Raw genomic sequence first — 16498 nt, 5'->3', positions numbered from 1 at the left:
TCCTAACTTTAGCTCAGACATCACAAAAGACAGAACATCTCCCCTTATCACACGGGATACCTCCACAAACAAGACATATCATTACATACACAGGCTTATGCCCTTGGCTTGTCTACGTAAATCAACTTATGAAGACAATTGTTAATCTTCTAACAAATTCCGAAGTCCTTTATCTGACAATACACTGAGTCAAAGCATACGTTCTATTTCTGCATCTACTAGGCCTAGTGTCAGCCTCTGCATCAATTCCCCCCTTTTCTTTATGCTTAGGCGGATTCTTCCGCCTGTCACAGATTTTCATCTTCTTTGAAAGATTCAAAGTATTTCCCTGTTTCTAATTGGTGTCTTATTTTGTTTCGTTTCCAATCTTCATAGCTTTTTACAGTATTTTGACAGTGCCACATAAAGCATTTTATCATGATACAGATCAATATTCCCAATGCCAAAAGGACAATGATCATAACAAAAATTTGCTTTAACCAACCAAAATTAGGTAACCATGATGTTAATTTGTTCCACATCTCTTCAAACCCCCATGTTAGGTCATCTCTCGTTACCTCGTGTAAAACTGCAGTTTGTTTCTTAATCTCTTCCAGGTCTGTAGAAATTCTTCCACTTTGATCTATATACATACAACAACTAGCATTAACGATCGTACATACTCCACCTTGGGAGGCCAACAACATATCTAATGCCATTCTATTTTGTAACACGACCTGAGACAGGCTAGATACCTCTAGTTGTAGTGCTTTTATCGCATCTATTGTCCGATTTTCGATGTTCTCTATTACTGCTGATATATTGACAATGGCTTTTTTCCAGTTCACTTACTCCCAACCATGGAAGGAACCACCGGGCAAAACTATGGAAGGCAGTGGGCCTTCTTACTAAAGGATTTTCAATATCTCGTTTAGCCCTTAGGAGAGGTGTTCCTTTTAGTGGGGAATTATGTATAGTTATATTTGGAATCACTGCTCCCAAGGTACATGTTCCCATCCAATCTCCAGGTAACACTTTCCGAGCAGTGTCGTTGCATAGCCAGTACCACCCTCTCCCTTCCGGCACTGGCCATGCTGTAGTATTAACAGAGATTGAAGTCCCAATGTCTATTGTCTTATTACAAACGGTATGATTCCCCACATATGTTCCACCAATACAGTCAATCTTCCCTTGTCCCTTAGGGGGATTACATCTCCGTATGCATGTACAGTTAAGGTTCCAGTGTCTCAGGGCTAGTTATTTCTAACTTCCAGATCTCATCATTGTTAGTATTCCACGAAGTATTTTCCCAAAGACTCGCCCAGGAATGATCCTTTGGTACCGGAATACCAATTAAAGGGAGTCCTTTTCCTCCGTATTCTGGTAAGTGAGTACATACCCAACAATCAGTTTTGTTCAGAATCCTAGAGATATTCTGGGTTAAAGCGAAATGTGTATTTGAGTGCCATCGAGCTCCATTTGAGCCAAGTAATGCCTCCATTACCATCATGATTTGGAGAACCGCAGAGTTGTGGGCCCTGTAGGGACGACCGTCCATGGTTTCTCAGGTGCTTTCTTCACTCTCGAATAGTGGATCCAGGCAGGCTGTTCTTTGATCCTGATAGCAGTGAAAGTCGTCAGTAAGACTTGATAAGGTCCTTCCCACTTCTCCTCCAAGGGTTGTCCTGAAAAAGTCTTTATATACACATAATCACCTGGTTTAAAGGAATGAATTGGTTGATCTAATCCTCTAGCTCTAGCTCCTAAAACTTGCTTGTTTATTTTCTCTAGCTGCTTTTGGAGGGAGATCATATAATTATATATATATCCCGTACCTTGCTGGGTTATGTCCTCCCCTGTAAACTGAAACAAGTACGGTCTTCCATACAGTATTTCAAAGGGACTTAAATTGTCCTTTGTTTTTGGTTTCACCCTCACTCTAAGCAGTGCCAAGGGGAGAGATTGGGGCCACGTTAAGTTAGTCTCCTGACTGATTTTTGCTATTTGTTGTTTGATTAAATGATTCATTTTTTCCACTTGCCCACTTGCCTGAGGTCTATATGGGGTATGCAATTGCCAATCTATTTTTAGGATCGTACTTACTTGTTGTACTATTTTGGCACAAAAATGAGAACCCCGATCAGAGGATATCGTGGCAGGAATTCCAAAACGAGGAATAATTTCATTCAATAATATTTTAGTTACTTCTCTTGCTTTGTTAGTTCGGCAAGGGAAGGCTTCTGGCCAGCCGGAAAAGGTGTCAGTCATGACTAATAGATATCGATACCCCCCTTTTCTAGGGAGCTCTGAAAAATCAATTTGCCACTGTTGTCCTGGATAATTTCCTCTGCCGATCGTTCCCAATTTTACTTTATTGGTCACATTGGGGTTATTACGTAGGCAAGTTTCACATTGTTGGGACACCTGTTTCACTATAGTATATAAATTTCGCCCTATCAGTTTCTGATTTAAGCTCTTATACAAGGCATCTGACCCCCAATGTGTTTTATTATGTTCAATTAAAACTGTGGGCCATAATAAGTTAGATGGTATTATGACCCGACCATCTGCTATATGGACCCACCCATTCTCTGCCATTTTACTTTTTAAATCTTCAATTAACTTCAAATCTTACTTTGAGTAGTTTGGTTTCTGATTTGTACTTACAGTTTGGATTTTACCGTCTGGTATTAAGGATAAAACCTTTTCTCCTGATTTCGCCACTCTCCTGGCTTCATAATCAGCCAGACGATTTCCAATTTCCGAGTCAGTATTTCCTTTCTGATGTCCTCGGCAATGCATAATGGCCACTCTCTCCGGTTGTTGTACAGCCTCTAATAGTCTTAGGATTTCTTCAGCGTGTTTTACTTGTTTTCCTTGGGCAGTCAGTAGTCCTCGCTCTTTCCAAATGGCCCCATGAGCATGTACTACACCAAACGCATATTTAGAGTCCGTCCAGATGTTTATCCTCTTCCCTTTTGCTAGCTCTAATGCCCGAGTTAGAGCAATTATTTCTGCTTTTTGGGCCGAAGTTCCCGAGGGTAACGGTTGTGATTCAATTACCTGTTGAGTTGTTGTGATGGCATACCCAGCCTTACGTTGTCCTTGTTGCAGGAAACTGCTCCCATCTGTATACCAGGAGTCCTCTGCATCCTCCAAAGGTTCTTCCTTAAGGTCTGGTCGGCTTGAATAAGTGGCTTCCATGGTTTCAATACAATCATGTGTCACTGGCTCATCTAGAGTCCCACTGGGGAAAGAGGCTGGATTGACAATATTAGTAACCACAATTTCTATATCATCTTGTTCTACCAATATTGCTTGATATTTCAGAAACCTTTGGGGTGAGAGCCAATGGCTCCCTTTTTGTTCTAGGACCGCTGATACCGTGTGAGAGACTAGTACTGTTATTTTCTGGCCCATAGTAAACTTTCGGGCTTCTTGGATATTAATTACAACTGCTGCAACAGCTCGAAGGCAGCTTGGCCAGCCTTTGCTTACTTCATCTAATTGTTTAGAGAAATAAGCCACTGCTCGTTTGTAGGGACCAAGTCTTTGTGCCAACACTCCTAAAGCAATTCCTTGTCTCTCGTAGGAGAACAACCAAAACGGTTTGGAGACATTCGGTAACCCTAGGGCAGGGGCCCTCATTAGTTCTTGTTTAAGCTGCTTAAATGCATTTCGTGCTTCACCTGTCCAGACTAATTTCGACTGGTTTCCTTTTATCAGTTCGTACAGAGGTTTGACTAACATTCCATAATTGTATATCCAAAGCCGGCACCAACCTGTCATTCCCAGAAAAGTTCGCAACTCCTTTACCGTCTGTGGTTCTGGAGTTCGACAGATGGCCTCTTTCCGTTCAGGTCCAAGTTCCCATTGTCCTCCGGAGATTTCTAGTCCTAGATAGGTCACGCGTTGTTGGACCAGCTGGGCTTTCTGTTGAGAAACTCGATATCCATTTAAACCCAGAAAATTAAGAAGGCTTATAGTCCACTGAATACAATCTTCCTGAGTTTCTGTAGCTACTAGGAGGTCGTCTACATATTGCAACAAGACTCCCTCTCGGCTGGGCGGTTCCCAGGTTTTGAGCTCCTTTGCCAATTGATTTCCAAAAATGGTAGGGCTATTTTTAAAACCCTGAGGTAATACTGTCCATGTTAATTGAGTTTTTCTTCCTGACTCTGGATTTTCCCATTCAAAAGCAAACAAATTTTGGCTCTCAGTGGCTAGGGTCAGGCAGAAAAAGGCATCCTTCAAATCCAGCACGGTAAACCAAACTTGATTATCTTTTAATTTTGTTAGTAAAGTATACGGATTTGCTACCACAGGATGTATATCCTCAGTAATTTTGTTTATTGCTCTCAAATCCTGAATTAGCCTGTAACTCTCTCTGTCAGCTTTCTTAATTGGTAATATTGGAGTATTATATTCTGATTCACATTCTATCAACAGACCATATAGTAGGAATTTGTCTATTATTGGTTTTATCCCTTTTCTGTCTTCTAGTTTCAAAGGATACTGTTTAATTTTGACAGGTTCCTTTCCGCCCTTTAATCTTATCACTATTGGTGCTGCATTCTTTGCTCTTCCCGGGACTTCAGAGGCCCACACGCCAGGGTATACTTGATTAACAATTTCCTGAGGAGTATTTGTATTACATTTCACTTGGGCTTGTAAGAGGGCTAGGCTTAAGACATTAATCAACTGATTTTCCTTAATTCTCAAGACCATATTTCCTCTATCAAAGGTGATTTTTTGCGTCTAGGTGTTCTAATAGATCTCATCCCAATAGAGACTGTGGGGACTCCGGTAAATACAAAAATTTATGTATTCCAATTTGTTTACCTAATTTGTATTTAAGTGGTTTTAAAAAGTATGCTTTTGTTTGTCGTCCAGTAGCCCCTCTTACTGTTACGAATTCGGTGTCCTCTGGTATTAACTTTTGATTTAACACTGAGTATGTTGCCCCTGTATCTATTAAAAAGTCTATTTCTTGCTCCCCCATCCCTAGCTTAATTTTAACCAGAGGGTCCGCTAGGGTGGATTCCTCCGGTTCCCTTCATGCTTCGGAGGTAACATTGGCAACGACAGCACGATTCTCTAATTTAGGGCATTCTCCTTTCCAATGACCTGTTTCTTTGCAATAGACACATTGATCTGATTCTAAAGGCTGTCGAGCACCCCTTCGATTCCCGTTTCCTCGACCTCTCCCACGAAGCAAGTTGCCTTGTCGTCCCAGTGCAGCCACAGTGGCTATGGCAATTGCCGTCCCCAGTTTCTGTTTCTCATCCCTTTCCCTGTTCCGATATACTCTCCAGGCTTCCTCCATTAATCTCTCTAAGTCTCTAATATCCGGCTCTTTTAATTTTTGGAGTTTTCTTCTTATGTCCTCTGAGGATTGCCCAAGAAATAAGGACACTAATTGCTGTCTCCCCACGTCAGATGAGGGGTCTAAAGTGGTAAATTTTCGCATGGCTGCTCTTAACCGATCCAAAAATTCTGTTGGGGTCTCTGTCTGACCCTGTTTTACAGCATACAGATTCGACCAATTCACTGCTTTTGGTATTGCATTTTCAATACCTAATTTTATCCATTCTTGGTATCTTTTCAAAAGCCGATAATCAGTATTATCATTCGGGTCCCAATTGGGATCCGTTCTGGGCACATGATTATCTACTGTGCCTGGTAAGGTTCCAGCAGTGATTTGAATCTGAACTTGTGTTTGAGCTGCTCTTATTACTAGTTGTTTTTCGGTCTCGGTTAGAGCATCCAACATTAAATCGATGTCTTTCCAATCTGGGTCCTGATTTTTAACAATCAGTTCAAATCTTTTAGCAATCCCTTCAGGATCATCACGGTATCCTTTTACCACTTCTTTCCATGAATCCAAATCATTCATAGTGAAAGGTATTTTAATTCTAGTGGGGCCTGCCGTTCCCATTGCTTGTCTTAAGGGGGCTAGAAGCACTGGTCTCGTCTTACTCCGAGTACGAGCTGTAATCGGAGTAGAACCCCGGTCTTCAGAGTCCTGTTCGATGTTACCATTGCCCGCACTTGCCCCTGCCCCTGCCCCTTCTCCTTCTCCTCCAGGAGATCCTTCCATTATTGCCGGGACTGGAGGTGGTAATGGTGGGGAAACAAAATCCTCCATTCTCTCCTCAATTTCTCTTAGTTTTAAACACCTCTGCCCTATGTTACAGGCTGAACAACATCTCTTCAATTTCTCAGAATCTCTTTTTTCCTTTTCCATTGCTAGCACAAGTGGGTCTTGCGGAGCTATATTAACTCCGCACTCTCTTTGCCATTCTGGATGATTTCTCAAAGTGAAAAACATATCCGCATATATAACTTCATCCCATTTTCCCTCTCACCTTAAAAATAACATCAGCTGTAGCAATGTGTTATAATTCAAAGTTCCATTAAAAGGCCACACTTCGCCACTGTCCAGTCTATATAAAGGCCACCACTGGTTGCAATATTTAATTAAGGTCTTTTTGTCCACGCTTCCACCTGGAGGTCCCCCGATTTCCTTCCAATGTGCCAGGATACAACCTAAGGGGCTCTTTTTCAATATTCCACCGCTCTGTTTCCCTCCCATATTACTCTCCCTGATTTCTGTCTGCCCAACCACAAATTATTTCCACTACGTACGTAGCTCTCTCCCTCTTGTCCCAGGAAGTCCAGACCCAACACTTAGGACAGTCAATATCCTTTCCACAACCTATTTGCAACCTTTGTTTACACCACACACACTCCAGGATATATATAGATCTACACTCGTTTCCCGGATGCAAAAGACACCATTCATATATCCACATTTATATAATACACCAAACAAGGAATTTCTTACAATAACAACACCACAAGACAAGTAAGACAATCAAACTCAGACTTATAACTAAAATAATAATGTACGAGTTCACATCCCAAACCATCAGTGAATCAATCACACCTCATTCGTCTCCGGCCGTACCTCCCACGGAGTTACGAACTGCGGATCGGAATTTCACACACTCCCTGCAGCTGCTTCTCACTCACTCAATCATTCAATTTACCGTTTCGACACAGTTTTAACTCAGAACTCACAAACAGTATCCATAATCCAATTCCGATGGTTGTTTACCACATTCAGTTAGCCGAAAGATCAAAACCAAAAGTACATGAGTGGGCACCAAACCAAACCTAAAGTGCACAAAGTGCACAACAAAAGTGCCCAAACACGTATCAAACCAAATGCATACCAAGAGCATCGGCTACCTGGCATACGCTGTCCTGCATAAGTTAGTCTTATGACTTATGGAAAGCTTTACAAATGACCGGTCCCAAACCCAAAGATACAAAATAAAGAATACCTCACACTCCTTTAGATGGTGTCCTTGTCTGCTCCCGCAGTGATCCGAGTGAGGCGAGGAGTCCCTCCGGGAAAATCCCGGGGGTACCCTAGGGAGTCCTGTTCTCAGCGGGTCCTGCAGCCGAGCAGAGCGGGTCCCATCTGGGGTGCCAGATTGTTTCACAAATTGAGCATTCGGTGATGGAGTTCAGTATTCTTTATTGCAGCGCTGGAAGCACGGGGGATCGCTCCTCCAAACGTGCTTAACCACGAGCTTAACTGTATGGGTTAAATACATGCCTTACATACATATTCACTAGATTTCCGAGAAATGTTATGCATAGTCATTAGTTATCCGAAAAGCTATTAGCATATGTAAATGTCCTTTACGCAAGCGCACTGGAGGTCTCTGGTGGTCGTCCGGAGTCCTCTGGTGGTCGTCCATAGTCTTCCTCACTTGTCCGCTGTTTGACCCTTGTTGTATGAGTTTGCGCAGTACGCTCCTCTTCTGGGCCTCACAAACAACTTCTCTGCTTATCTCCTAACTTTAGCTCAGACATCACAAAAGACAGAACATCTCCCCTTATCACACGGGATACCTCCACAAACAAGACATATCATTACATACACAGGCTTATGCCCTTGGCTTGTCTACGTAAATCAACTTATGAAGACAATTGTTAATCTTCTAACAAATTCCGAAGTCCTTTATCTGACAATACACTGAGTCAAAGCATACGTTCTATTTCTGCATCTACTAGGCCTAGTGTCAGCCTCTGCATCAATACTTAGGAGTGACTTTAAAACAAAACTTTCATTTCTTTTGGGCTCAGGGCTTATGATTTATATATATATATCAGAGACATAGAAAAGGAAAAGTTTATAGATAGTAATAAACTGTAGAAGCCTACGCGTCTGCCCGTAAGTCATAAGCGAAAGCTATTGCTGGGTTGGACTTTGTGTATTTGGGACAACTGTCATTTGCATTTGTTTGGTATTTGATATTTGGTATTTGAATGTATATAAATATAATGGCATTAGCAAAATTGTTTAAGAATAAGAGCGCAGGAAATATAACTGCTGATGAAAAGATACCAAAACCATCACCGTTGGGATGTTTATTGGCACATTGGGGTGAATTGCAGGAAAAATGATAAACAAACTGAGTTTATTGCAGCGGAGACAGAAGAACAATGCACAAAGTTAACTATTAACTTTTTGAACTTTTTGGGAATCAGTGGATATCGAGTGTCAAAAGAGAAAACCCAAATAACCCAGAAAGAAGTAACTTATTTGGGTTTTGAAATCCTGAAAGGACAGAGACAGTTAGGAACTGAAAGAAAAGAGACAATTTGTCGTCTCCCTGAACCTAAGCCTCAAAAAATTAATTACGAGCCTTTCTGGGAATGGTTGAGTGGCATCACCTGTAGATTATAAATTGTGCCTTGCTGGTCTGACCTTTATACGAGCAGCTCAAAACCTCAAACAATGGATTGGACTGATGCCGAGAAAGCTACTTTCAAAGAATTGAAACAGGCTGTAATAGGGGTGCCAGCCCTAGGCCTGCCAGATCTCACAAAGACATTTGAACTTTTTACTCGTGAAAGAAGAGATATAACTCTGGGTATCCTGGCCCAATATTTAGGGCCAATTCGGCGAGCTGTGGCCTACTTCTCGAAGCAATTAGATAATGTGAGTCTGAGATGGCCTGGTTGTCTGAGAGCCGTTGCTGCAACTGTGCTACTGATCCAGGAAGCTCGTAAGTTCACCTGAGGACAAAGGATTACTGTGTATGTTTCCCATATGATAATTATTGTGCTAAAACAGAAAGGGGGGCATTGGTTATCCCCTAGCAGAATGCTGAAATACCAAGTGGTGTTGCTGGAGCAAGATGATGTTTACTTAAAAACTACTACTATCATTAACCCTGCTGTGTTTTTAACAACTGATCAAGTTGAAGGAGAACTGGAACATGACAGCTTGCAGACAATCGAAGAAGTTTACTCCAGCTGACTGGATCTCTGAGATGTGCCACCAGAAGAAACAGATTGAGAACTATATACCAATGGAAGCAGTTTCATCCGTGAAGGAAAATGTTTATCAAGATAGACAATAACTACTGAGGAGGTAATTGCGTTGAGAACTTTGCCTTCGATTATATCTGCCCAAAAGGCCGAATTGATAGCTTTTGTGTTGGCTTTGTGTGGCAAGGTTTTGGTAGTGGCGGGGGTTACAGGGGTGGCTTCTGTAAGAAGCTGCTGGAAGCTTCCCCTGTGTCTGACAGAGCCAATACCAGCCGGCTCTAAGACGGACCCACCGCCGGCCAAGGCCGAGCCAATCAGCGATAGTGGTAACACCTCTGTGATAACATTTTTAAGAAGGAAAAAGTTGCTGGGATGGAAATGGCAGCCGGAGAGAGGAGTGAGAACATGTAAGAGAAACAACCCTGCAGACACCAAGGTGTTGTGGTTTCAGCCCAGCGGTTAACAAAGGACCACGCAGCCGCTCGCTCACTCCTCCCGCCCCCCTCCGGTGGGATAGGGAGGAGAATCGGAGGAGAGAAAAGGGAAAGAAAACCGGAACCTCGAGGGTTGAGATAAGGGCAGTTTACTGGGACAACACAAACAAAGAGAAGTTACAACAACAACAACGGTACTAATAAAAGAATATACAAAAGGAGTGATGCACAGTGCAACTGCTCACCACCCAGAACCCGACGCTCCGCCACTTCCCCCACCAAAAGTCGAGAGAGCTCTCCCCAGCCCACTCCCCATTTATATACTGGGCATGATGTCACATGGTATGGAATAGCTCCTTGGCTAGTTCAGGTCAGCTGCCCCGGCTATGCCCCCCCACCTCCCAGGTTCCTGTAAAAATTAACTCTATCCCAGCTGAACCCAGGACACAAGGTCAGTGAAGAAGGAGGGGGAGGAGATGCTCCAGGCGCCGGAGCAGAGATTCCCCTGCAGCCCATGGTGAAGACCATGGTGAGGCAGGTTGTCCCCCTGCAGTCCATGGAGGTCCACAGTGGAGCAGATATCCACCTGTAGCCCGTGGAGGACCCCACGCCGGAGCAGGTGGGTTCCTGAAGGAGGCTGTGACCGCGTGGGAAGCCTGCGCTAGAGCAGGCTCCTGGCAGGACCTGCGGATTCATGGAGAGAGGAGCCCACAGAACAGGTTTTCTGGCAGGACTTGTGACCCCGTGGGGGACCCACGCTGGAGCAGTGTGCTCCTGAAGGACTGCACACCGTGGAAAGGACCCATGCTGGAGCAGTTCGTGAAGAACTGCAACCCATGGGAAGGGCCCACGTTGGAGAAGTTCGTGGAGGACTGTCTCCCCTGGGTGGGACCCCACACTGGAGCAGGGGAAGAGTGTGATGAGTCCTCCCCCTGAGGAGGATGAAGCGGCAGAAAATAACGTGTGATGAACTGACCATAAACCCCATTCCCAGTCCCCCTGTGCCGCTGGGGGGGTTGGTAGAGAATCCGGGAGTAAAGTTGTGCCCGGGAAGAAGGAGGGGTGGAGGGAAGGTGTTCTGAGATTTGGTTTTATTTCTCATTACCCTACTCTGGTTGATTTGTAATAAAGTGAGTTAATTTTCCCCAAGCTGAGTCTGTTTTGCCTGTGACAGTAATTGGTGAGTGATCTCTCCTGTCCTTATCTCGACCCACAAGCTCTTTGTTATATTTTTCTCTCCCCTGTCCAGCTGAGGAGGGGGGAGTGATAGAATGGCTTTGGTGGGCACCTGGCATCCAGCCAGTGTCAACCCACCACACTCTTATTCGAGCGCTGGAACTAAGTCAAGGAAAGCGAGTCAACATTTGGACAGACTCAAAGTATGCTTTTTGAGTAGTACATGCACATGGAGCAATCTGGAGAGAAAGAAGACTGTTATCTACACAAGGAAACACCTTTCAGCATGCAGAACAAATACTGAAATTGTTAGAAGCCATTCAAAAACCAACAACAGTTGTGATAATGTACTGTAAAGCACATCAGTCAAGTAGGACTGTCCCTGAAACAGGTAACCGATTGGCTGATAAAGCTGCTAAAGAGGCTGCAGAAAAAGGCATCCTAGCACTAGTTCCAGAGAAAAGTGTAAAATTGCCTAAAGAAACTCCAAATTATAATGAAAAAGTTGAAGAATTAATTATTAAATTGCAGGCTAACAAAAATGAAACAGGATGGGTTGTAACACCAATAGATCAAATAATAGTCCCACCTGCAATAATGAGAAAACTTGCCTGAGCTGAACATAACAAAGTATATTGCGGAACAGAAAGTAAAATATGACAAAGATTATTTAACCAATTATAAGCAGATGTGAAATTTATATACAAAATAATCCCCAATCCAAGAAATAAGATTATCTTTGGAATTATTAAACAAGAAAAATTTTCAGGAGAATATTAGCAAATTGATTTTATAAAATTGCCTTGAAAAGAAGGATATCGATACATCCTAGTTTTAGTTGATATCTTTACTGAGTGGCCTGAAGCTTTCCCTTGTCGCACCAACAAAGCAAGAGAAGTAGTTAAAGTCTTGCTCAAAGAGATAATACCAAAATTTGGGGTCCCTGTAGGAATGTCATCTGACAATGGCCCTCATTTATAGCAAAGATTATAAGACAAGTTGAGCAAAGTATTATCTATAGATTAGGACTATCACACCCCATATAGACCACAAGCAAGTGGAAAAATAGAAAGAATAAATTATACCTTTAAGCAACAGTTGAGTAAAATGTGTCAGGAAACCTCACTCACATGGGTTAAAACATTACCCAGGGCTTTATTAAGAATCAGAGTATAGCCAGAAGAGAAAGAAAATTTAAGTCATTATGAAATGTTATATGGAAGACCATATCAAGAGTCCTATGTTCCGAGTACCTTGAGTGCCTTTGGAGGTATGTCTTTAAAGGGTGTTATGATTTCTTAATAATTTCTTTTCAAGAACTTTGTCAGTATGTCTCCACAGCTGGACCCTTAGAATTGGACATAGCAGCGCATCCCTTCCGACCAGGAGATTGAATATATATATAAAGTCACTGAGAAGTGGAAAGGACTGTATCAAGTCATTTTAACATATATAGCAGTAAAAGTCTGGGAAAAGGACCTTGGCTTCATTATTCAAGAATAAAGAAAGCACCAACAGGGAATTGGAAGTCTAAAGAAACAGGTCCTTTGAAATTGAAAATCTATAAATAAGTTCCATGTTATCTACTTGGGAAAACAATTGTGTAAAGCTTATAATATTGGGGTTGCTATTAGGAATATTGTCAGGGGCAGTAATCTTTTTGTGTGTTATAGGGTTTAAGTATTTTTTTAAGGGGTTCTAAACATAAGATAAACAAAATGAAACAATTATTGTTAGAGCTACTAATCCTGATATTAATCGTCTCTGTAATTTTGATTAAAAAACATCTAGTTTTGTAATTGATTCAAAGTTTTATAAAGATACAAAATTTAACCTCAATAACAGCCTGCCTTCTGATTTCAAAGTCAGATGAAAATCCAATTCCATGGAGAATATTGACATTGAATCTAACCAAAACTTGGGAAAAGATGTAGAACAATGAAAATCATTTTAGTAAATTAAATTGGATGGATTTGGATGGCAATTATTCTTTAAACTTTGAAAGAAGGAATTATAGTATTTTGAATTGTAACATTACCAAACCAACCACCTCATGGGCAAAAGAATTAATTTATCGTCCTTCGGGAGAAACTTGTACAAACACCCCTTGGGGCTGCCAATTGCCAAAACCATAGAGACAAGTGCAAAAAGGAACTTGGGATCATATTTAAAATATAGAATGATGTTTAGAATTTACTGGAGTTCCAGGATCCTTGTTAGATCCACCCAGAATCAGGACCATCTATGGAAATTTAGATTGGCTTAGACAGAGAAAATCATGCATCCTAAGTAGAACTGTATGAAAGTTTATACCTGTAACTCCTCTGACCCAGAAATTCAAAGACTTTATGCAATAGCTAAAACTCTAAGATGGGGATGTACTTGTAGAAATTATAATAATATTTTAAATTATACTTGGTCTCCTCTTAATAATGGAAGAAAAAATTTGGCCTGGAATTGACTGTATTAAAGGACAGGTGAAAAGTTTAGGGTTAACTGTTTGGGTGAGTAGTGATGGTACATGATCCACTCACCTTTTCATGAAGGACAAAAGCAAATAATGGACTTTAGACAATAACTCTATCCTCTCTCTGGAAGAAATCTCCCTTGCGGCCTCGATAGTGGAATAGGGTAAATCGAGAAGATGATACCTGGCAATTGCCAAGTATTAGAACTAAAATAGGATGGGTATCAAAATCTATATTTTTACCACAGTTAACAAATCTTTAAAATAAGATGACTCTTTACAATCTTTCATTCCAAGTATAAACATTAGCTAATGTTATTTAAAGTGGGTTAAATAAACTCAATGTATAAATACAAGCTATTAATAAAATGGCATTGTAAAATTGATTAACTTTAAACTTATTACTACTAAAAAAAACCCGAAACCATGGAGTATATAGGTACATTAGACTTTTAAATGATTCATGTTATATCCACATACCAAATGTGACAGATGATCTAAATCATCACATAGAAAGAATAAAACATGTAACTCAAAACAGTAGAGAATTAAGGTCAAACATAGAAAGTTTTTATCTAAACAAAATATTTCAAAACTTTGGATTTTTTTTGACTGGATGGTTGACTGAGCTTTTATAAAATGTAATTCTGATAGTTAACATCATTGTTATAATCTGTGTCACTTTTAGCTGTCTTAAACTGTGACACAATCTCTGTTCAAGTGAGTACTAAAAAAAAAAAAAAAATGAATAGCCTCAAACAGAAAAGATGAAAGTATTGAAATGATTTTCAAAACTTTCAAAGGGGGGAAATGTTGCAAATATTCTGATAAAGAAATCAAAATTTAATCACATAGAAGAGTTAGGTTTGATTAAGAAGTAAAATTGTGAACCATAATGTATAGGATTGTTAAGTTTGAAATGTAGCCATAGAAACTTTAGGAACTGTGTTATGTGTGACTATAGGAACCTTAATATTGTTGAAGTTTGAAATAGCTAACCATGGAAACCTCACCAGGAAGTTACTGGTTTCTCTATGTTTTGTTTCAAGAAACTAAGGAAACCGTCATGGACACCAGTTATGCTGCTTGGAAACCCCCTTAACCTTCCCATCTTGATCTGAGTATCAAAGATTCCAATCAGTACAGCTAAGTGAAATTGACCAATGATTGTTTTTAAATAAGAATATTGATAAGGTTATATAATCAAAGGACCAATCATTATAAAAGTTAAATTTAAGAGCGACCATAGTATGCATTTTTATGTAAAGAGCTTATGTAACAATGACCTGACAGAAAAAGTCTATAAAAACTGATGGATTTTGATACTAAGTTGGACACGCCTTTGGAGGAGCGATCCCCCGTGTCCCCAGCGCTGCAATAAACGAAGTGCCTGCTTCTTAACTTCTCATTGCTGTTAAGGAGTTTTATTCTGGATTTCAGTAACAGTATCAGGTATTGTTGCAAACATATTTTAGGTGCATCATGATGTTGAATATAAAATTGCAAGAGTAAGGTTTATTGGATTGTCCTTCATATTTAGTGAATGTTAAACTATGAATGAGGCTGTGAACGCTTTACTTATAAGCAAGTAGCACTGTCAAAGTCAGTTCAGTTACTCACAAGAGTAACAATTCACCTAATCAAATTTGTAAATAATTGGCCATGTACCATCTTGCAGCTTCCCTCTATACATAGTAAAAATCACCATGCATGAGCCAAAATAAATGGTTATGGGAATGTTGTCAGAGTCCAATACTCTCTGACCAGGTTCTTTTCGATATTCCACATGAGGAGGGTTTAATATTTTAATACCAAATGTACTTATTTGAAGTAATGGGATTTTGATTTAGAAAAGTGATACAGCAATATACTGAAATCACAACACAAGTACAATATAGCAATTGCAATTTACAGTTGAATCACAATGCAAACACGATTCCCATTATCAGTCTCTATATGCTCACTGTCACGATGCTGGGTGCCCCCAGTCACCAGGAAGGAATACATGGGTTGAAGCTAGCTCAAGCCCATTACTTCCTTCAAAGTTAATTTTGCTGGTTGTTTGATTTTTATACTCTATGTTGGGCTGAGCCACATGTATACTTCCCCCATGTTGGTCTGGCTGGCTAAGGAAGATACTTTCTATTGATTATTTTAGGGAAGGCCATTCATATAACCAGTTGACCCATTCAGCTGATACAGCTGTTTATCTACAATAAAGGCCACCCTCCTCTTGGTGTTGAGATAAGTTCAGCTTCCTTTATGATAGCTGTCATCACTTCCTACATTCTTTTCTGAGCTTCATGAACACATCATCATTGCCTATCTTCTCTAAGCCTTCTTCCATTGTAGGGGTTCATTGATCGGTCACAAATGTTTTTGGCAATGATGATGAAACCCTTCACAAGTTGAGATGGCAACAACTGGCACATGAAATAATATGTAATTCTGTGGAAGGCCAGACAGGATTAGTTTCTTGCATTTTGACCCATTTCTACTTAGCATAATAAAAATAACTTTTTTTTTTATTGCATCTTTGCATCTTTGCTTTCAAAGGCATTAGCTAAAATTTGAAATCTGATTTCTTCAGCTCACCTGAAACTCTAGTCAACCCATTTGATCAAAGGCATCATACTACCATGATAGTTAGCCTGGCTTCTGCTATTATTAAAGAGGAAACCTTCAACATACTAAAACTTTCCAAGATGTTAGTAGGAAATGCCAATTATGGATCCACAGGGATTTGGCTTCTTGAGGTATAAAGAAACACACAAGTGAGCTGGAATCAAAGTAGCCCACCAAATAAATGGGAGTTTTGACTTATTTTCTTGATCTTGTGAGTCATATAATGTAATTGTACCAACACGAGATTGGGAGCTGGAAATTCTGGATTAGCTCCTGGTTTACTCTATGAACTCTGGCTCGTCAATAACACTTACAGCCTGCTGCTTGGGATTTACAAGTGTAGGCTAAGCACCTTTACTTTGAGTTTTGTGCCTAGTCCCCTTAAGTCTCATTGAAAAGCCTATTTCAGTGAAATAAATTAATTTAAAAAAACTTTTATATCAAATAGTAAGTGTATATTTAATTT

The 16498-nt window shown here is 40.6% G+C and overlaps 1 protein-coding gene and 1 long non-coding RNA gene across 2 annotated transcripts; one reads left to right on the top strand and one right to left on the bottom strand.

The window, feature by feature from the left end:
• Positions 1 to 287: 287 nt before the first annotated feature.
• Positions 288 to 1206, bottom strand: LOC121232744 (syncytin-2-like; the record flags this gene model as incomplete). Its single annotated transcript, XM_041121146.1, is given in 2 exon segments — positions 288 to 815; positions 817 to 1206. Coding segments are annotated over 2 exon segments (918 nt in total), but the record flags the coding sequence as incomplete, so codon positions are not given.
• Positions 1207 to 8210: 7004 nt separating this feature from the next.
• On the top strand, positions 8211 to 16231 carry LOC121232833. Its single transcript, XR_005931721.1, has 3 exons — positions 8211 to 8472; positions 9030 to 9031; positions 16221 to 16231. It is a non-coding gene; the product is annotated as an uncharacterized LOC121232833 (long non-coding RNA).
• The last annotated feature ends 267 nt before the right edge of the window (positions 16232 to 16498 follow it).

The sequence above is a fragment of the Aquila chrysaetos genome, chromosome W (assembly GCF_900496995.4).
Source record: "Aquila chrysaetos chrysaetos chromosome W, bAquChr1.4, whole genome shotgun sequence".
In the NCBI taxonomy this organism is placed as follows: domain Eukaryota; kingdom Metazoa; phylum Chordata; class Aves; order Accipitriformes; family Accipitridae; genus Aquila; species Aquila chrysaetos.
This window is presented reverse-complemented; position numbering and strand designations above follow the sequence as displayed.